We start from the raw sequence: 20387 nt of genomic DNA on the forward strand, positions 1-20387 counted from the left end.
GAGCTTTAAAATTGTCACATGAGCAAGTGCAAACCACAGCAAAATGCCAACCCATATTTGATATGGTACATCAGATGTACACATGGTGAGGATTCACAAAAAGTTGCCATGCTGGCAAGCTTCATGCATGCGCATGCGATCGCGTTGCAATGTAACTAAATATCTTGCATGATATCATGATCATCTAGTGTCGTCCACTGGACCACCATGCATGGCAGGGTGGACGTGTTATTTCTTGCGTCGACAGCAACCATTACCTTCTTGACCTCTTGTCGCTCTTTGCAAGTGATGTGGTTAAAAAGGTGTTGTCCAATGGACAACGTCCATCCTGTGTAAAAAAAAAAAAACAAAAAAAGGGCATTTCCACAAGAGATTTGAACCGGTGACTATGTCCACACTTTCCCCTTTTCAAAAGTACATTTGACCATGCTCGCAAAGTGTGAAGAAGGGAAGGGACGACAGAAGAACACAGAGGCAAGATCGAGCAAAAAGGAAGTGTAGTAAAAAGGACAGATCGTCACGTCGGGTTCGCAGGTGGTCACCCAACCCACTACTGGTGACGCCCAAGGCAGCTTTGCTTCCGGGAGCGGACGAGAACGGGCATTTTCAGCCTGGTATGAACGATCCATGGTGTTGGAGTGTCCTTTCCTTATATGTACTGCAAGCATGCCACAACTCATGGGCATTTCACTCTTCGTCTGATTTCCAGACATGTGCATTAAGGGCAATGTTTTCGTGAGGAGAACGGCTGCCTGCCGCTTGGCATAGGCTCCAATCAAGTGTCTATGGAAGTTAGCTAATACCTTATTTATATTTGGGCTCCAGGGCACCATTTTCTTATGTCATTGCAATTCAGGCACCATGCCTGATGATGTAGTTGAACTTCATCAGCTTGAAGCATATGCTTGCAGTGGCTACAGCGACTTCACACAGCGACCAGCAAGGCACAAGAAGAAAAGCAAGAGCGTCAATCGTTTGCAGAAAACCAGCATACATCTGCGCGACACCCGACCATTACTCACAAAGAGCTGCAACGACAGCCACAGCTCCCCACATAGAACAGCTTCATGCGGCGCAACCACTGCACAGCTTCTTACATTCAAACTCAAACGCTACAAGCAACCATCATGGAAAAATCATGCTACAACACCGCCAAGGTTTTTAATTTACCTCGCTGTCACCGCCGATCTGATATGCACCCCATGGAATATGAATGACTGCCCGCTTCTGTCTCCATCGACAGCCATGCAAGCATTCCCTGTGACCTCATGAGTGCACGGCTGCCACCATTGCACATGCAAATGACGGTCATTTAATGACCCATGTCTGATAACTGATTCACCCCAAGTACTCTTCTCTCTTCCGGGACATTCTCATTCCATCACTTCTGTACAGGACACATGAAAACCCCCGGCCGCTGCTCAAGCCAAAATTTTCGCCACCCCAAAATCTGCTTCCTCTCACGCAACTCATGCTCTGTTCTCGTCACCCTGCGCTGTTTCACCTTCATCAAATCACCACTCTTAGGTTTTCTTCTCTCCCACCACAACGCTGCTGATGCACACATGCTCTGACCACTGCTTCCTCAAGTCCCGCCATCCAGCATCACCAATTCAGGCTCGCTGGGACGAGGCGACTAAGCAGCCGTCATTATGATGTCGCGTTAGTCATCGCTTAGTCAGACACGTGCTCCGCCACGCGCTGCCCGGTCTTGAGGGCTGCCCAGAAGGTCTGCGCAACGTACAGCACGAGCGCCCACAAGTAGTGCTGCTCCTTGTAGATTGCCCAGCCTGTGAACCACACGAAGCTTCCCATCACTTCCCGCCCACCTTTTCAAAATCAAAAACGAACTCGCAGGCCAAAAATTTTACACCCGCCCGCAGCCTGGCTGTAATCATTGACTTGTTTTAGCCACACATTGCCACAACTAGTCGTGTACAGTAGTCTACTGGTGTGAGCCCTTGAGATTACTTGTATACTGTCATGCAGTGACAACAGATATAGGACTTGGGGAGAGGACAGCTGATAGAACAGAAGCAAACGGAGGGGGCAAAACAGCCCACCTAGCGGTTGGACAGGCCCTGGAGGATGCCAAAGGCAGCCCAGGCAATCTGGGCAACGTAAAGCACTAGTGCCCAAGCAAGAGCCTCCTTCCTCCACACAGCGTAGGCTGCAACGCAACCCCAACACCCAGACTCCTCAACAACCCAGACCGATTGGTTTCGAAAGAGACTACTCAAAACCCGGACCGACGAGCAAACTTGTCGTCTCAAAATCATCACCACACCGTATCACATGACCCCGCTAAAGACTTTTCTGCGACACAAGGACAAGACCACCTGGCTTGCAGTTTCAAAGCCACCCGTGCCTGCAGCTTGATCATATGTGAATGAGTCCACAAGAGCCAGAGATTGTGCCAGCACCCCTGAAGTGATGAAGACAGTCGGTGCGAGGGTGGTAACGAATATAACGGCGCCCCTAAAGCCCTCGCATCATCGGCCCCTGACGGTGTTGTCACTTTTGCCGCAGAGGCTGATTCACATCGTTTTTACATTTTATGTCAGCAGCTGTCTGAAGAGGAGAAAATAAGAGGAAAAGAGAAAGGAAAAAAAGCGGGCGCGCACCGGAGGCGGCCACAACGGCGAGCAGCAGCACGGGCAGGGGCTTCTTGTCCTCGTTGGCGCGGTACAGCTTAGTCACCGACACCACGCCCACCGCCACAGCGTACCACAGTGTTCCTGCACACAGCCCGCACAACGTGAGCTATGTTTTGGCAAAATTATGCGCCTTCATTTGCAAGAAAATCTCTGCCAAATGTTATGGGCTGGGCGGAGCTTGCTCAGGGACACGGCTAAGCAGTAATCTGCATCTTCAAAGGGCAATGATGGGTGCTGGCCATCCGGTACAACACACTGTTTATTCAAAATACAACAGAGGTGCTCACCGTAGCCGTAGTAGACGGAGGCGACCAGGGTGGCAATGAAGACCTGCAGCACATGCAGAATGCCTTTAGCCACCCGCTGAAACCTCACTGACCTCTTGAAGACATGCAACCTTCTTTGATCAAGCCAGATATGCTCCCAGGTATCCAGTCCAGGGTGATGACTTGCATGAGCACTCATTCTAGAGAGGGTGACAAAATTTGTGACCCGTGGAGGAGAACTTCCAACGGGTTCCTTCAAGTACAATTGAGTGACAGCCTGCCTATATTCCATATGAACAACACAATCTGCCGAGCAAAAATCGCCTGGACCTCTGAGACACACATGCAAGCAAGGGAGTGCCCAGCAGGGACAATGCGGGAAAGGGATGTTCAGGAACGCAGCGCACCCAGAACAGGTTGGTGGGCTCCAGCTTCTCGGCGAGGAAGTAGCCGAAGAGGACGGTGACTGTGTCCAGGAAGGAGATGCGGCTGAAGTTCAGCGCGTACACCGCCAGCGAGGCGGGGCCGATCACGTGCGAGATCTGCGAGCACAAAATACACTTTCAGGTCTTCTTCAAGGGTCCCAAGCCAGGCTTTGTTAGCTTCGCTCTTGAAGGCCCTGGATGGCCTTAGAACCGGAGAAGCCTCTTCTCTGCTGAGCTCAATGATTACAGGCTGTGTTACCAGTACTTCCACAGATGAGTGGGCACGGATGAGACAGGATCCAACTGTTGTCCGAATACTGCAGCCGCCAGCGCAGAAGATGTTTGCCAGCACCTTGGTACAGTGCAGGCAAGCAAGGAGGGCGGAGGGAGCATGCAATGTAAGGGTGCAGCAAAGGAGGCATGCAGGGCACGTTGCAAAGTAACTCGAGGCTGTGTCACCTTCTCGCCGAAGCCTTTGCGCGTGATGAGGTTGACGGCCGCGTTGACGAGGGTGTAGAGCGCCAGAGCCTTGAGCAGCAGAGTGCGATCCACGGACACCTTGTTGAAGTGCACTGCCGCGTACCCAATCACTGCGCATGCATGCAGCACTTCGAGTCAGCCATGGCATGTATGCGCTGCAAAGATCATGCATCGCATGCATTGTAGATGTCAGCCACTGCGCACATGCAATGGGAAGGTGGGCTGAAGGGGTCACAAGTTGCAGGCACCGTTGCACTCGTCAAAATAGGGGCACAAGACCGACCAAGAACTGGACCTAAGAACAGTGCATGTTGAAGGCATAGCTTTGAAGATGTGATGTTGATTTCCAATACCCGCCCTCGAGAAAGGGCCGAGTCCTGCATGCAAACTTGACATGCAGCTGATTCCTAGTTGGGATCCTTTTGCGCTTTGCTGTGAACACCAGCACACACTTTCCAGCGCCAAAAGCACGCCAAAGATGATCAGACTGATCAAGGAATGATGCAAGGAATGAGTCAGTGCAGGAAGACACACCAGCCAGCAGGCCGGAGTAGTCAGCGCCTCCCTCAACGCCGTCTTCAAGCTCCAAGGTGGCCTCATCGCGGGCATTCACCTTCAGAGAGTTGCTGCGAGACCTGCGCACAGAAACAGAGCAAAAATGGATCAGATCTAGAAAGCTATACAACAACAGGAAGTTAGGAAAAGGGTCACCAGTGCTAGCTCCAGGAGGTGGATTTGTCTGCGGTCTGGGTGTCAGAGCAACAGGAAAGGTGCCATTGAGGATTTGACACCAAAAACGAGCAATGGGGCCGCGCGGGAGCGGCTGGTGGCTGCGTTTTGGAAAGAGGACGCCAGCTTCCGGCCAGCTCCATCTGCAGAGGTGTCAAGCACCTGCTGGATTTCTGGAAGCTAGGCTAGGAAACGAACCTTCTCCCCGTAAAGCTGCTCGGATGGCGCAAGAAAGAAAGCGTACGGCAAGGGGCAATTCTCGTCATGCCATCCCTGGCAGATAAATATGGGCATGCCAGGGTAGGTGATGCTGGACAAACCCTCCAGAGTAGCCGATGCCTCGTAAACGTTCTGCCTTCCCACTACACCAAAACAAAGGGCCTAGAAGCCTGAAGTAGGCACTGGAGCAGCATCGCGAGCCCCCAAACGGCCACTCCAGTCGCACCGGATTGCACGTGCACAAACATCCACATCGTGTGGTGCCCTTCCGTGGCCACTTGGAAACGGACTCGGGCTCAAAGACTTCCGGAACGCATGTGAATGCCTGAGGAGGCACAAAGTCGGAGACCATCTGTAGCACGTGGGCCACTATCACGAACGCTTCCCGCTCGACCGCATCTGCGAGGCTGCAGCTATCTGGGGACTCCAAATCACGATGCTGGCCTTGTACGATGAAAATTGCCAAGCAAGTGGCGATGCTGCTGCTTTTGCAGAGGCTGCGCCACCAAACCTCTTGAGACCAAGGATATCCCCTCGAACCCACCTACGCGTGTCGATGCCGTTGCTGAGAAAGTGCCAGGGTCCACGCGCACCTTGTGATGTTGCAGGCGTGCCTACGAGCGGCAAACGCCTGAACGGGGCGAGCGGGGAGGAAGGTGGGGCGTCCGAGAATCGCTGCCCGGGCAACGGTCACAGATGTGGCTTTGGATGTCGTGCGCACTGCGGAGATGCTGGAGGAAACGAGAGTCGCCATCGCCATCTTTTCTTCTCTGGTGCTGTGGAGTACGGAGGCTATCGAGAGTCTTTCAACACCGTAATTCTGCAAGAACGTCGCTTATCTTGAGAGCAATTGAGCTGAGTCAGAGTGCAAATCTTTCAAGGCTGAGCTGTTGGTATTAGCCTGTTTTGGCACCTGAAGAGCTTCTTCCAATGGGAACGCCGTCTGGTATGTCCTCGGCCGCACTTGCCAAATTTCAAACAAGCTCTGGGGCAGCCAATAAAACAGGTTAAGTCAAACTCTCTATGCCAGATCCTCCACCACACACTATGAGACAATTGTAGTCACGCAGTACAATCTAGCGATAGGTGTTGAAGAGCGAGTGTCAAGAAAAGTAGCATCCAAGGCAAGAAGGCATTTTGCAAGGGGATGCCCTTAGCAGCTGCCTTACTGACGGTGGCCATTTGCGCTTCCTTGGCCCGTGTTGAGGTACTCGAACGCATTCGTAATGCAGAATACGACTTTTCTTTACGAGTTCGGCAAGCTTATTGGCCGTGGGCTCACCCTGTTCCAGCTCGTATTTTCTGAAGCCCACAATAATGCTCCTTCCGCAGATCATGAGCTTCTCCCTGGAGCTGTGGAGAACCTGCCGGTAGGCCTCGGTCCACTTTGCGAGCGCTTTTGTTGATCGACAGGGCGCGCATGGACTCGTATCGATGTATGAAATTGTTTGGTTTCAGGTCTAGCACACGTACTCTTTCAGCAATTTAATGCCCTCACTAAAGTATGGAAGAATCCCAAGGTGCCTAGAGAGCATGTCAGCACTGTTGGCCTGAATTTCCTTAATAGAGAACTGGCTTTCCATCACTTACTCTGCCAGTTTATTGTGGGGAATGGCAGCCATGTGCCGACAGAGCTTTCAGGGAGCTTCAGTAAAAATCGCAATACGATGACGACCTGTCTGTCTCTCAGGCCGCAGCAGCTGCAGAGGCCAAGCAGGACTTTGCCGGGGTGACCAAAGGCATTGCACAGCTTTTTCAGGGGGGACAATGAGGGCAGAAGCAGTACCCCACAGGCCCATTCCACAACACCGCCAACCACCATCGCAGCTGGAAGCTCTGCAACACCTGCAGCCACCTCCAAAGCACCTACCTCCACCCCAGCGCAAGTGAATTGACAACCTTCCTGAGAATGCAAACCTTTTTTTACTTTGACTTCCTTGCAACATCCCATGCTGCAATGCACTAGACCAAGGCATGTGCGCACAGCTCTAGGGATCATCCCATGTTCTGCCACGCAGCAGTGAAAGTCGACATGCAGCAGGAGTGTAATACTTTGCAGCCAATCAGCGCAAGTAGTGACTGTCATGCATGCATCATGTGAGTTGTTGTGCATGTAAAGATGGCTTAGGTCCAGGCCTGCCCTCGTTCGTGAGCTACAGTGAAAGGAAAAAAGGGTTGCCCTATGGAGTCCTCTATCTTGTTAGCTTGGAAGTAATGAAGTGTCATCCACAAACATGTGTTGTGCAGAGTGCGCAGTCACCCAACACCACACAGCCCACGCAGACCACAGTGGCGCCTGCCACCACCATAGCACCCAGCACAATCGCCCCAGGTGGGGCTCCTCGTCTGCCATAAGACCCTGTCGAATAAGCGCTGCACTATGTGCTCTAGTTGCAGCCGGGTGCAGTAATGTATCAGCAAGGATGGCCTGTAGGTTTGCCCGTCAAAATTCACATTGTGCATGCGCAGAGGCTTGTCAGTTGCATGGGCTTGAGTGCTGCAGGAAATACCTTACTTACATTGAGTTCATTTGCATTTATGTCAACTAAAACTTTAGGGGAAAGAACGACAAGATTAAAGAACAACCAGTTGTTGTTTTTACCCCTAGGAAGCGTCACGCTTCTAGGGGTGCAACCGTGCAAGCTGCACGGTGCAGCTTGCATGACTGCTCATGTTCCTGTGATGCCGACGCGCAATCAAGAATGATATCATCGTGATATATCATGATATCGATACTTGAGCTTGAGCATTGTAAAGCTTGGTGCCAGTGTGTGAGGTTCGTTCTCAGATCAGCAACCTCCGCTGGGGCCTGCTAGAGCCTCATTGAGTGGCACTGGCAGTGTGCAGATGCCCAGTGTGTGAACACAGGACTGAACACAGTACACTAGTGTAGAATGCTTCATCATCATGAACTTCATTAAAAACGCATGCACAAACACGCACATGTCTGGGCTGGCCAGGCCAGTGTGAGGCACCATGATGTGATGTTGTTGAGGGATTGCATGCACGTTCCTTGAAGTCTAGTGCTGCTCTACTGGCTGATGATGCCCCAGGCCACTCGGCTTCCGTGAGTTACGTCATCAGCTTCCTATGCATGAAGAGAAGAGAACGTTCTCTACATCGAATACGCTGCTTGATCATGCTACTTCGCCACCCCATACATTAAATTCCTGGCACTTATACTAACAAGGTACAGTACGGGTACCTGATCACACTTTAGAAACTTTAACACTCTCATCGAGGATTATGTCATCCCCTTTGTAGGAGCAGCAGTCCTCCGGCCCACATCGCCAAATGACAACGAAAGTGGATCTAAGAGCGTTTCGCCGGGAGGATGAGGTGGCAGCACAGGCCAGAGACACTTTTCAGGCATGCCCAATGCAAGTCGTCGTATATGTATACCATTCACCTGAGCAGAGTCGTGGATTTATCTGTGTGCATCACAGAGATGTTAGCTGATAATTACTGTCGAATATGCGAGGCGAAATTGTATCGGTGCGAAAATGCCTAATTCTCGCGCCTGCCCTGCACTACAGGCTGCTATGGCTAACGATCCAATAGCCTGCTACCTCGTAAAAGGCTCGTCCATTGGCCGCTTCTGGGATGTAATGATCACCCAGTACCTGACACCAACGCAAAGCGAGCTAAACTTTATCACAGAAGGTGCAAAGGCGGCAGTGCTGGCACGCGTGTACCCGGATGAGAAGGTGTGCAGCTCTCCGTCCTTTGCTTCGATCGCCCAGCTGCAAGCCCTGGCAAAAGAATCATTTTATTGGTCACACACCGAAATCGCTGTTCCTGGAGCTGGGGCTCGCATTTACAAGCCTAGTTCAGCTCTGTGCATTGTCCTCAGCATCTCTCTTTGACTTGCGTGACTGCTGAGGGGTTTTGATCCCACAATGATGCATTTGACATGCTTTCACTGAGTTTTGTATTGCAACAGGCCTCCGCCTTCCAATCGTTCCTCTTCACTCTTCGGATGGTGCCATGCTTCTCCACCAAGAGGCTGCGTGCTGCCTTGCGCATGGGAGACAAAATGGACTCAACCAAGGATGCTTTTGGCAAGGTGGGATGCCAATAGCTCTACCTGAGTCATCTTTTTCCTGGATGCAAACATCATTATTACTGGACGCATGCTCAAGGCACCTTAAGCCACGTCATAAATCGAGGTACCCCAAAAGTCTCTGGTGAGTGCTCTTAGAAAGCAGAAGTGCCCTGCTGCAGGAGCATGGAAGCTACATTTATGTGTTCCTGCTGGGGGCTAGGCCGGAGTGGCAGGGCCGTGGCCTCGGAAGCGCACTGCTGCAACACCTGAACAGCATTGCCGATGCGAAGGGCATGCACTGCTACCTAGAGGTGAGGGCCCCATCAGCTGCTACAGGGGCCGCCTTCACTTGGCACATTTCACCTGTATTCTTATATCAAGTTGCATGCAGTTCACAGTACAACTGGCATTCATGCCGTGCTGCTTGTGTCCATACTTCACGTGCATGCGCTAGTGGTATTTTGAAGCATATGTCAGTCTAATTTGGGAAAGATAGAGATCTTGACTCAGGTAAAGGACCCCTCAGGAGAAAAAGCACTGGCTCCAAAGGTGCAATGCAAAGTGTGGGGTGGGATTGAATTAAAGTGCTGGTGGAAGGCTTCGAGCTTTTTCTCTTGGGGGTCCCTATTAATTACTTCAGAAGCTAGCATCTTTACAGGGCAAGTTCTGGAGGGGTTGTCATGCAATCGGACAACGCTTATTGTGCTTTAATGTGTGAGATTATAATTTTCTAACTGAAAGTGGTACCGACGCAGACCTTATACTCCATTAGGAATGTCACAATATTTCAACCTCAACCGCTCTGTGAATATGCTGGTGCTCCAAATCGCCCAGCATCAGTTTCTATTTTCGATTAGGATTTGGGCAGGCTACACATCACTGACGCACTTTGGCGATCACCTCTAAAGTGTTGGGCGTCAATTATGTGTAGAAGCTACATTGCATCTGTGCAGGGCCAGTTCTGGAGGGGTTGTGATGCATTCAGACAGCGCTCATTGTGCTTTAATGTGTGAGAGTAGAGTGCTTGTGCCTGCGCAGTCTTCATCGGAGAGGAGCAGACGGCTCTACATGAGGCATGGCTATGTGGAGATAGAGACGATCAAGGCAGCACGGGATGCACCGCCAATGTTCCTCATGAGCAGAACGCCCAGCAATCTGCTGACTGGCACTAATGGGAATGGAGTACTGTAGTCACCACATTGCATTCCATCCCATTCCATTCCATTGCATTGCATTGCATGCTGGCAGATGCAGGTGATGATAATACATTTGAGAGCGCTCTCCCCTGGGTTTGCAGTCTGTGACTGGGCTGCTTCTGATGGCCAGAATTGTGAGCTGTCAGCAGGATTTATAAGGGTGCAGGCCAGGCTCACATACAGAACTGGCAAGGTTTGGTGTAAAGTCTAAAAGTTAGACCTCTTGAGTAGATAATTTGCTCATGACCTTAGCTTGTTTAGGATTGGAATTTATTGAGCTGCATACTGCCAGCAAAACTGTAGTCAGAAAGAGCGTCCCTGCAGAGGCAGGATTGTGTGAAGAGGTAGAATTTGGTGCCATTATGTACTGCATCACATGATGTTGAGTTGCAGACCTGTGGTCTCAGCATTGTAGCATATTGCTGATGAATTTTGATATCTTGAATTGGTTTCTTTCTTGAAGCGACTGGGTGACCTTTTGAGTCGCCAGAACAGTTTGCTTGTAGATGCACTCTGAAGAGTTAAAGCACGGATTTGCACTGGCAAAAAATGGGGGGAGGTACTTTTGTACTTGTATACCTGTAGCTAGCTGATGTGCAGCTGCAGATGTCGTGGGTTATGGATTACATAATTGGGCTATTACTGCCGTATAATCACCGGCCGGCCGGCCTGCGGGTGTATATTAGTGCATGCAAGCGTGAGTTGCCAGATTGAAAGTCAGCCCAGGAGTGTGAGGGTGTCGATGTTGCTAAACCAATCCATGCTCATCCAATGCTGTAACAAATTTATTGAATAAGCTGCCGGCTTATGTATCTTGCAATTGCTGCCTGCATTGCCTACTTATATGCACTGCGCATGAGCTCTCATCGCAACTCATTGCAATGCATTCCTAGAGTTCGTATCTAACTATCTAACTATCGTAACTAGAGTTCGTATCAACACACCCATAGCGTGATGTTCTGTGTCCAAAAGAAACAGCACGATGCCATACTGCATGCATGGCATGTGGTACCATCGGTGATCTCAGGTGTTGCACAAATATGCAGCAAAGTGTCATGGGCTTGATGACTACAAATGACTGATTGTGGTGACGCCAATGATATCACTGCTCAAGCAGGTCTTTCAGGGCCTCTCTCAAATCTTCAATGCCAGTCCCTGCCACAACGCTCACGCGCACCAGACCCAGAGGCAGCGACGGCTGAACAGAGCTGCCAGCAACATACTCCTCCTGCAGATATCCACAAGCACCATTTCAAACAGGTTTCGCATGTGCAATAATTCTGCATTAAGCACAAGTGCAACAGCTTCCACTCCTTACCGCCACAGGCACAGCTGCAACAACTTTACTGCCGCTCACAGGTTCTGCAATGATCACTATACAGTGTTAGAGTCAGCTGCCCACTACGCCCAGCAGCCAATGACTAATGCTTGACATAACACTATCAGTTGTCATTGTCAACTTGCTATTTCCACCGCTCTGTGGCGCAGAACGAGGATACATTCGTATTGTGCGCGCTTTTCCAGTGCAGGGATGTTTAAGAATGCAAACTAAACAATGACATGTGCCACGCGCATGTGCCACGCGGTGGCCAAATTGTCCCGCGCAAGTTTTCCATGAATGGCGTTCACCACTTACAAGACAATGACAAATCAGTGACTCACCTGCATGCGCCGCGCGACGGCCAGAATGTCCTGCGCGACTTCGCGGTGCAGCTCGGCCGCGTCGGACAGATCCATCTTGTTGAGCGCCACCACGTGCGGCCGGCCGCAGTACTGCGGGTTGTACATGGCCAGCTCCTGGCGCACGATTTCATAATCCGCCGCCGGGTCCGCTGCAGCACAGATATTTGCAGAACTCAAGTTGTTGTGCTGCTCCATTGCAGTGAGCGAAAGTGTAGATGAACGAAAACACTGCAGGCAGGTTCGTATTTTGAGTACAATTTTGCTGGCTTAGAACCGCAGGTGAGCGGAAGTATTACACACAGCACTATCAGCATGCACGGGAACAGCATTTCTGCTGGATAAAGGATAATCACTCCTGCCCAACGCCCTTCACTATTGCGTGATACCATTAGAGAGTGATATTGATGCCTGCTTTAGGAAAACAGAATGACCAGAACAAGACTTCGCATACACTTTGCTCCTTTTCTTCCTGTTTTAACATATTTACATTATCCCAAAAGAGGAGACAGGACATTGATCTGGCTCGTCTGATAAGCGCCAAGATCTATGAGTATCCGCAGTCACCTGCTGAGGCGTCAACCACATGCACCTCTCATGAGTCACGCGTCAGTCACCTGCAGATGCGTCGACCACGTGCAGGATTCCACGCGTGCGCCGCAGGTGCCGTAGGAAATTACGCCCGAGGCCGCGCCCGGCGTGCGCCCCCTCGATTAACCCCGGCAGGTCCGCCAGAACAGGCGCGGCCTCCTCTGCAGCCTCCGCCTCCCAAGGTTCTAATTCTGGTTCGTTCTCACGCGCCTGTGCGCAAATCTTTCCCCTTTCATGTATTACCACATATTTCCAGTTTCTCCATTATTGAAACGAAGTTTCATGAAAAGACACAGATCTGCACATAATGTATTCCACTTGTAAAGGCAGCATATTGGAAATATGCAACGCCATGGAAACACACCTGAGGCTGCCCAGCTGCCATGACTCCCAGATTGGGCATCAGCGTCGTGAAGGGGTATGGAGCCACCTCGGGGGATGCCCTGCAATATTCAGCTCTCGAGTTGAGCACCTGTTCCTCAATAACTTGCATGCCAACGAGGGGTGAACAGAGAAAATTGGTGCAGCAGATACCCAAACAGCCATTTGAGCCATGGAGAACTGACTGATGCCCCTGCACTTCTACATGAGAATACAGTTCACGCTTGCTAGGCATAGCATGGTTACAGAAGACAGGTACAGGCCTATGAGTAAAATGGAAGAACCTGTGAGCTCCATGGGGTTGCCTGTTGACCAAGACCTGAAAACGCCGCAGTTTGAAGTAGGTCCCCAAGTCTGGCAGGAGTGCCAAAACGGACAGTCAGGCAGGAGGTCTCAAAGGAGACACTGATGGATTACTCACCGGGTGAGCATGGCGAGCAGGGATGACTTGCCGGCGTTGGGCAGGCCGACAATGCCGATGTCAGCGACCACGCGCATCAGCAGCTGCAGGCTGACTTCCTCCCCGGCTCCCCCTGCCGCGTCCTCCGCCCAATTATCGTCCGCCACAACTCCCTCCCCCTGGTGGTGAAGAGGCGAAGAGAATTGCCGTCAGACTCTTTTGCTGGTTTTTGGGCAATGTGTGACGTGTGAAGCATGGCTAAGACAATGTCTGCTGGCCTGTGTAATGTTAAGGCAACAGGATGCAACATGGTGCATCTGCACCAGGTTGAAAGCTGACGTGTTGCAACTTGCAGTGAGTTTCACAAACTAATTGGTGTAGATTGTTCTTCTAGTGTAGTTTTGATTGCATGCAAGAGGTTCCTAGACCATTTCCAGAGCAGGGTCTCTGGGGACACACTGTGTGCACACCTGAAAAATCGACAAAATATGGGTCTTTGTTCACTAAGTAGAGGAGAGCAGAAAGCAAAGAAATACCAAGGATGCAGCCATGACTCACCTCGTCCAGGAATTTTCCCCTGCCCTTGGCTACCGGCTGCGCGGCCGGCCGCACGACCCCGAGGCCGCCCTTGCCGCCGCGGGCCACCAGCAGGATTTCTCCGGGGTTTGTTAGCTCCCCTAGAAGTGCGCCGCCCCTTTTTCTCTTCACCACCGTTCCCATCGGCACCCCTATCCTCAGCGGCTGCGTCCGCTGGGCTGCCTGCTTTCCACGCCTCCTACAGAGATTTAAACTATATACATCAGCGCCAGAACTGTGCATGCGGTTGAGAGAAACTGTAGAGGAGCTTTTGCTGCCACGCTAAGCTATCCCACTGGACCCCAGCAATGTACCAAAAGTGATCTCCTTGCCACGGACAGGCTGCGGCTAGCAAGAGACTTCGGCTCCTGACCAGGCAAAGCTCAGACCCTTGCCACAATTGATCTTTTCTAAAGAATTTGAGACCTGTACGTCTCAACATGGCATCTTCAGGATGAGTCATGCACCCGCAGTGACTCCCCTCAAGAGCACTGCCTAGCAGGCAGCAGCCTGCTCCTCCAACAGTGGGGGGTCACAAAAGCTTCTAATTGTGGTTTGCATGGCAAGAATTTGAGGAGTCAGGTATTCTGGCAAAGGCCCCCCACCTGGGCCCCCCGCTGCCCTCCACCGGGTTGCCGTTGGCGCCATGCTTGGCTGTGATCGTCTTGCGCCCGTGCAGGTGCAGCAGATTGTCAAGCGCCGGATCCGCATACAGCCTGCAAAAGATTGAAGATCACACTGTTATTTTTCTCCTTCTAAGAGAGCGCTGTCAGGTAGGTCCCCCTTTGCATTCACCCAGGATGGCTCTTCTTGCTGCCAATGACACGTTGAGCTGCGCAGGGGTACAGCAACCTTTTTAACAGTGGCAGTATTTGGTGAAGCTAAGGTGCATACTTCTTCGTGCTTCTGGAAGCAACAACGTGTCTGCATTTTGGTGGGCCCGGCTCATCTAGAGCATGCAGAACGTGAGGATTCATGCTCGGGAGCACCACAGCTTAAGGATGTTGAGTGGGGCCAAGAAGCGCACAGGACGGAGGCGCCATCCGAGCCGTCAGCTGGCTCCGCGGCGGGCAGCCAGATCTGCTTGGGCAGGCTGCTGCCTGCCCGATACTTGAAATTGGGCACCTTCTTGCCCATGCCGGCCTCCACAAACTCACCCCTGCCGCCCCTCCCAGACCTGCATATTGCACAGGATGCCAACCCTTTTGAAGTTGGACTCAGGTCCAAAATGACGCCAGATTAATCACAAGGAAATCGAAAATTGGTAGTAGCTTGAAGTGGTGTCAGGAAGGGGTGGATGTGGGGTGTAGCTTGCAGCACGCACCTCACTGTGATGGCCACCTCGTCGAAGATCTTGTGAGCCTCCTTGGGGTTTTGTCCTGCAGCGAGAACCAAGTGATGATAAATATTTCCGGGGGTGAATGACTGTTTCTTGCCTCAAAGTGTGAGTAAAATCTGTGAAAATGCTGCTCTCACTAGGCACCCAGAAGGCTCACCCTGCTTTGCAGCAGATGGTCTCGAAGCTGTGGCTGCGGCGAAGCATACACTCTTCGATATTCTCCTGTTCTGAGACCTCACGTGTGATCTGAGAGGTCGCCTGCTAGGAAAAAGTGAGGAGTGCACAGATGCAAAAGACTGCTGCGGCAGATGGCTGCGCCCTGAAAAGGTCGCAGGAGCTTGCCTATCGATGCAACTCATCTTGAGACTAGCTGTAATAATCTGAAGGGCAATTTCTGTACCAGCAGCTGCAGCTAGGACGTGAGCAGCCTAGTAAAACCAGCAGAGCAAAGATAGGATTTCCACTGTAATTGCACGTGTTCTCTTGCCTTCCGATTCTCTTTTATTTTTCCTGTCAACGTAATGTTTCGGCCCAAATTGCTCGTCTTCTTTCCTTCCTTTTCTTTCCCTTCTCAAGATGGTTCCGAGACTTCTGATATTGTGGTCTCCCAAGGATGGATGTGAAGTTTAAATTTGCATGTGAGTGCCTCGATTCTGAATTTGCGACCAAAAAAACTCAGTGAACTGGATTTGGAGTGTCATGAAGCTTATGCAGACCGCAGCATCAGGTGCCAAGGCTTTATCAAGGCTTTGCAGATCCGTGGATGATCGCACTGGCTCACTGAAACCTGCTCGTCGCGTCGATCGCAAGGTAACGTCCTATAATCCCTTTGATGGCTTTGATGACTATGGTTTCGTCTGTTCATCAATGTCCATCTTCAGTATGTTGCACTGTGTTACTGACCTCCACCAGCTCCACTGTACCTCGGATGTCTGAATTTGGAGCATACAGTCCATGCAGAATCGCACAGCACATTCCACAACGTGTAATCTGGCCAGCGCTGGAGAGCTGCTGCAAGTACCGAAGCTTGTGTACGTGAGCTCCCCTGCCCTGAGCCATGACAAGCCAGGGCATCCCGAGTGCGCAGCTCGCGGCACTGCTATCCTGGACGCTCTCCAGGCAGCTGATCTCACTGCAGAGGCCATGCCTGGACAGGCAAGCTAGCCTCACCCGGAAACATCCCTTCTATGGGTATGCATGCATATCTCCTGCGTTACACAACTACGAAATACCCTCCTTTATGGGACTGCATGCCCTTCACTGGAGCCTCCGTGGCGGCATCATTTGCACTGCTGGTGTTCAAGGGGACAAGCAATCGAGGTAATTCTGGCTTATATTGGCGTACTGCGCAGCTTCAAGGACTGCTCTTGATTGGGGCTGGCCGGCTGGAGGTCTGTTATCCTGCAAAGGGCAGAAGAGCATTTACATCACATGTGTGGCTGTGTGCGCTGCAGCTGTCTCGCCTGACAGATTTCCAGCCTGCGAGCATTGAAGACCTATGCAAAATCCACGAGCGGAACTATGTCCTGGGACTGGAGAAGATTGTGCGGCGAGGCAGGAATGAGGTTGTGGACAATGCACCGACCTACATCACTCCCACCTCCTTCGACGATGCCCTGAGGGTGGGTTCCTGACCACACCTCTTGAACACCTGACGCATTCAGAGAACACAGGCGCCATCGACAGTAGGGGCTGCAGTATAGTAGTAGTACTGGCTAAGAAAGAGTGGATCAGAACTGGTTGTGCTTATCATTGCGCCCCTGGCGCAACGCACTGCATGGTGTCAGCTGTGCATGGTCCCATCTTCAGCAGTTGCGGCAAAAGCTTGCAGCATGCATCCAACCAGGAACTTGCATAGCATCATCTGGGCATGTACCCAGTCAATTGTGTCAAAGTTGGGCACGCCTGGGTGCTTTGGGGCAAGAGAAGACAGACAAGGGACAAAGTAAAAGAATAGGAAGGTTAATGTCCATATCAAAGATGCACATGCTTGCGTTGCAAACCAACGCACTGCAAGGCAATGAAGCGGAGCGGGGCATTTGTGCAGTGACCCATGGGTGACTCCACCCAGGCGGTATCGTTTTACTGTCTCCAAATCCAAATCCAAATCCGAATCCAAATCCAAATCCAAATTCGATTTCGATTTCGATTTCGATTTCGATTTCGATTTCAAACCACGAATTCGGCTGAAAAGGCGGCAGGAGCGGCGATGGCGCTGGTAGACGCGGTGGTGGAGGGCAGCTCGGCTGAAAGCATCGCGCCAGCTGGCTTTGGCATCTGCCGCCCGCCAGGTCACCACGCCGTCGCTAAGGGGCCCATGGGATTCTGCCTCTTCGGCACCGTCGCAGTGGCCGCCAGGCACGCGCAGCAATTCCACGGCCTCAAAAAGGTTCGGTCTACTGCTGCACTTGTCTGAGTGTTGCATGACTAAACACTTTTCGGCACCCCCCCTTTTTAACCACCCTGAACGGGGCCCTTAAAGCGAATTGGGTGATTCCATTCTTAATCCCTTGTCAATATCCTCTAATAGCTGCGCTCTGACCTGCAGAATCTACCTGCAGCAATTGCCTGCTTCCTTTTCTAAAAGGGGGGAGCAGTGGCAGAATTTCTGTCGATTTGCGTTCACTGCTAGCGACTGCTATGCTCGCGCTAGATACGCAGCACCCAAACATGTTGATTACATAATCTTAAGTCACCCTGCGTCATGAGTGCTTGCATGTGCGCGCAGGTGCTAATCTTTGATTTCGACGTGCACCACGGCAACGGCACTAACGACGTATTCTTCGACGACCCTTCTGTGCTCTTCATATCCACCCATCAGGCCGGCCTCTACCCCGGCACTGGCGCTCTTTCAGAGGTTGGCACCGGCGACGGCGCAGGCGCATCTATAAATTTGCCTCTGCCAGGTGCACTCTCTCTGACTGTACTGTGGCGCTGATTCCAAACTCCGCAACCCCGGCGGTGCGGAAATCTATTCAGAGCAACTAATAGGGGTATTAGGTCGTAGGTGTTCTCCTCATCGTGGCAAAATGGAGTGGATGCACACTGCGGGGTAGAATAAGCACTCCAGTAGGGTTTCATCCTATTGATCATGCCCATGGATGGCTGATTCCTTTCTGGCATATCAGACAGTAAAAACAAACTCTGTGTAACTCTTAAAGGAGCAGCTTGGGACAATTGAAGTCGACAAAGGTCTGGCAACGCGACCGGAGCATGCTCTTTGGGCGGTTGGGTGCTGTGAGGGCAAGGTTTGATTCACACATAGATGTTGAAGCTTTCGCTCAGCTACAGGACGTCCTGCAAGGGAGGCAGGCACTGGCAGATTCTGAGCCTGATGAGCATTTCTATGGGCATATGTTTTTATGGCTGTCTGCGCAGGCGACTCTGGCGATGCAGTGATGATGGAAGTCTTTGATGAGATCGTGGGCCCGGCAGCTGCACGCTTCCAGCCAGACATCATCCTGGTAACACATTACTGCCATAGGATTTAAACTTCCTTTTCATTCTTGAAGTCCCCACATGTCTGTAGTTCTCCCTGTAGAATATGGACAATTTGTTGCACATGCTTCCCCACGTCCCAATCATTAAATAAACGCTTGCTTTGCCCCTGAGGTGGCCTGGAAAGGTTGAGCATGTCTGACTACTAGTAAACCCCTTGAGACACTGGAGGATGCCCTCGTCCCGTTCCACTGCATGCAATGGCTGGCGCCGCTGTGGCTGTCGTGTCTGAATTTGAAAATTTCAAATTGCAGGTGAGCGCGGGGTATGATGCGCACTGGCGGGATCCCCTGGCCAGCCTGCAGATGCGCAGCTCCACATACTACAGGCTCGCTGCAAAGATCAAGGCCCTGGCCGACAGCCTCTCAGGTGGGCCCACTTGCTTGAACAGCTTTGTATAAACCCGAGGGGAAATTTCACTACCATTGATCGAGCTTTGGTCATCACAGCCGAATCCGTATGAATATAAGCTTCATGGCATGAAGTTAATGCACTTGCAATTCGTGAACATAGCTTCCTAGCCGGAGGAAGCTCCGCCAACTTAGCACAATGCCATGCACATTTTCTGGTGCTATGGCACATAGCACACTTATGACAAGGGTTCAATACCTCAAGACCTCAGGACAAGTCAAAGCCAGCCCATGTGCTGCTGGCTCCTCAGTGAGTGACCTTGTCTAGCTGGAGATGCCTGAATGACTCTCACAGGATTGCGGGCAGTGCTGCCTGCAGTGCACTCTTATAGCCAATTAAATTGGCAATCCTTTCCAAAAAAAAATTCACCATTGTTGGGGACTGCTCGTGGCATAGCAGGCAGAGATTGTACTCAAAAGTCAATATTGAGGCGTAGTTAAGTTGGCTGTGCGTGTGTGTATGCATGCAGGCGGCAGGTGCGTGTTCTTGCTGGAGGGGGGCTATGACCTGAAGGGCCTAGGGGAGTCAGTAGCAGAGACATTCCGAGCAGTGCTGAATCTACCATCGATAGACAAATTCAATGCCGACCTGCTTCGAGATGAGCCGAAAGATAAGGCGCGTGCTCTCATCACAGAGGCAAAGCGAGTGCACTCCCTGTGACAGGGGGGGGGGGGGGGGGGTGACATGGCCTCAACAGGGACTCCATCTAGGACTGTGAGAATTACAGAGCTCAAATCGACCGACAGCGAACAATTCTTTGAATAAATCTGCCCTTGTACAAGGATGTCAGACTCCCCATCAGGAGAGCAGGAAATCCGAATGCAATCTGAAGAGGACGAAGATGACTCCGCAGCCAACAGTGTTGGAAATTTCTGGGGATTCTACACCTGAGTGCTTAATACTTATGACAGTCAATATGGTCAGTGGTGTGCGTATTGAAGTCCTGTTCCAAGAAACAGAGATTTCATAGCTAAAGGCCCAATTCCAGAGGTGTTCCCCTGGAATGTAAAGCACTGCACTGTAATTGCCAGCGCGGCAATGAGGCGCCTTAGCAGCTGTTTGCGGGAAACATTCTACACGATCTATGAAGAAGTTCGCATGCAATATGCATGAAGTTGATCATGAAAGTTTATATTAAATTATTCAAAATATGATAATGTGCAGCTAGATGTGCTAGCTAGATTGTCCTGAACACATTCCGAAGTTTAGTAAGCGCGAGGCAAGATCACATCATGCTCAGCTCCTCGCTAAATTTCTTGGGATCTCTCAGGAGGCCTCTCGTATTTACGGTGCATGCATTGTTTTTAGATATCTAATGTCAAAGAGTCTTGTAGATGCATATGGCTCTAGACGGCCTGCAGATGCCTAACCATCTGACTGACAAAGATCAGTCATAGCACCTGCCATTTAGAGCTCTTGCCATCACAGCAAAAACAAGTACATGGTGACGGATCCTCCAAGGCAAAAGTCCCACTGTCGCGTACTGGTGGCCTA

General features: G+C 51.3%; 4 protein-coding genes across 4 annotated transcripts; 2 read left to right on the plus strand and 2 right to left on the minus strand.

Moving 5' to 3' along the window:
• Positions 1–836: 836 nt before the first annotated feature.
• Positions 837–5616, minus strand: COCSUDRAFT_49216 (hypothetical protein). The gene is made up of 7 exons (XM_005642944.1): positions 5370–5616; positions 4363–4463; positions 3808–3938; positions 3331–3465; positions 2945–2987; positions 2625–2738; positions 837–1790 (listed from the first exon to the last, which is right to left on the minus strand). The coding sequence occupies exons 1-7, from the start codon at positions 5534–5536 to the stop codon at positions 1675–1677; spliced, it is 807 nt and encodes a 268-aa protein (XP_005643001.1). The 5' UTR covers positions 5537–5616; the 3' UTR covers positions 837–1674.
• Positions 5617–8318: 2702 nt separating this feature from the next.
• COCSUDRAFT_45262 (hypothetical protein) lies at positions 8319–10012 on the plus strand (the record flags this gene model as incomplete). The annotated part of the gene is made up of 4 exons (XM_005642945.1): positions 8319–8483; positions 8720–8842; positions 9001–9132; positions 9860–10012. The coding sequence occupies 4 exons, from the start codon at positions 8319–8321 to the stop codon at positions 10010–10012; spliced, it is 573 nt and encodes a 190-aa protein (XP_005643002.1).
• Positions 10013–11667: 1655 nt separating this feature from the next.
• COCSUDRAFT_20591 (GTP-binding protein Obg/CgtA) lies at positions 11668–14782 on the minus strand (the record flags this gene model as incomplete). Its single annotated transcript, XM_005642946.1, has 7 exons — positions 11668–11849; positions 12315–12447; positions 12638–12731; positions 13091–13248; positions 13628–13844; positions 14251–14361; positions 14673–14782. 7 exons carry the CDS (start codon positions 14780–14782, stop codon positions 11668–11670), a joined length of 1005 nt encoding a protein of 334 aa, XP_005643003.1.
• A 1452-nt stretch (positions 14783–16234) lies between these two features.
• On the plus strand, positions 16235–19553 carry COCSUDRAFT_20634 (Arginase/deacetylase; the record flags this gene model as incomplete). Its single annotated transcript, XM_005642947.1, has 6 exons — positions 16235–16606; positions 17179–17373; positions 17713–17890; positions 18363–18448; positions 18737–18851; positions 19363–19553. The coding sequence occupies 6 exons, from the start codon at positions 16235–16237 to the stop codon at positions 19551–19553; spliced, it is 1137 nt and encodes a 378-aa protein (XP_005643004.1).
• Positions 19554–20387: the final 834 nt, after the last annotated feature.

The sequence above is a fragment of the Coccomyxa subellipsoidea genome (assembly GCF_000258705.1).
Source record: "Coccomyxa subellipsoidea C-169, whole genome shotgun sequence".
In the NCBI taxonomy this organism is placed as follows: domain Eukaryota; kingdom Viridiplantae; phylum Chlorophyta; class Trebouxiophyceae; family Coccomyxaceae; genus Coccomyxa; species Coccomyxa subellipsoidea.

Excerpts from the sequence above, each read along its gene's own strand:
- COCSUDRAFT_49216 (XM_005642944.1), bottom strand. The coding sequence starts at position 5,536 with ATGGCGATGGCGACTCTCGTTTCCTCCAGCATCTCCGCAGTGCGCACG. Across the intron at positions 3,939-4,362 it reads CTACTCCGGCCTGCTGGCTG|TGATTGGGTACGCGGCAGTG; the intron begins GTGTGTCTTCCT and ends ATGCATGCGCAG. Across the intron at positions 1,791-2,624 it reads CGCCGTTGTGGCCGCCTCCG|GCTGGGCAATCTACAAGGAG; the intron begins GTGCGCGCCCGC and ends TGTGGTTCACAG.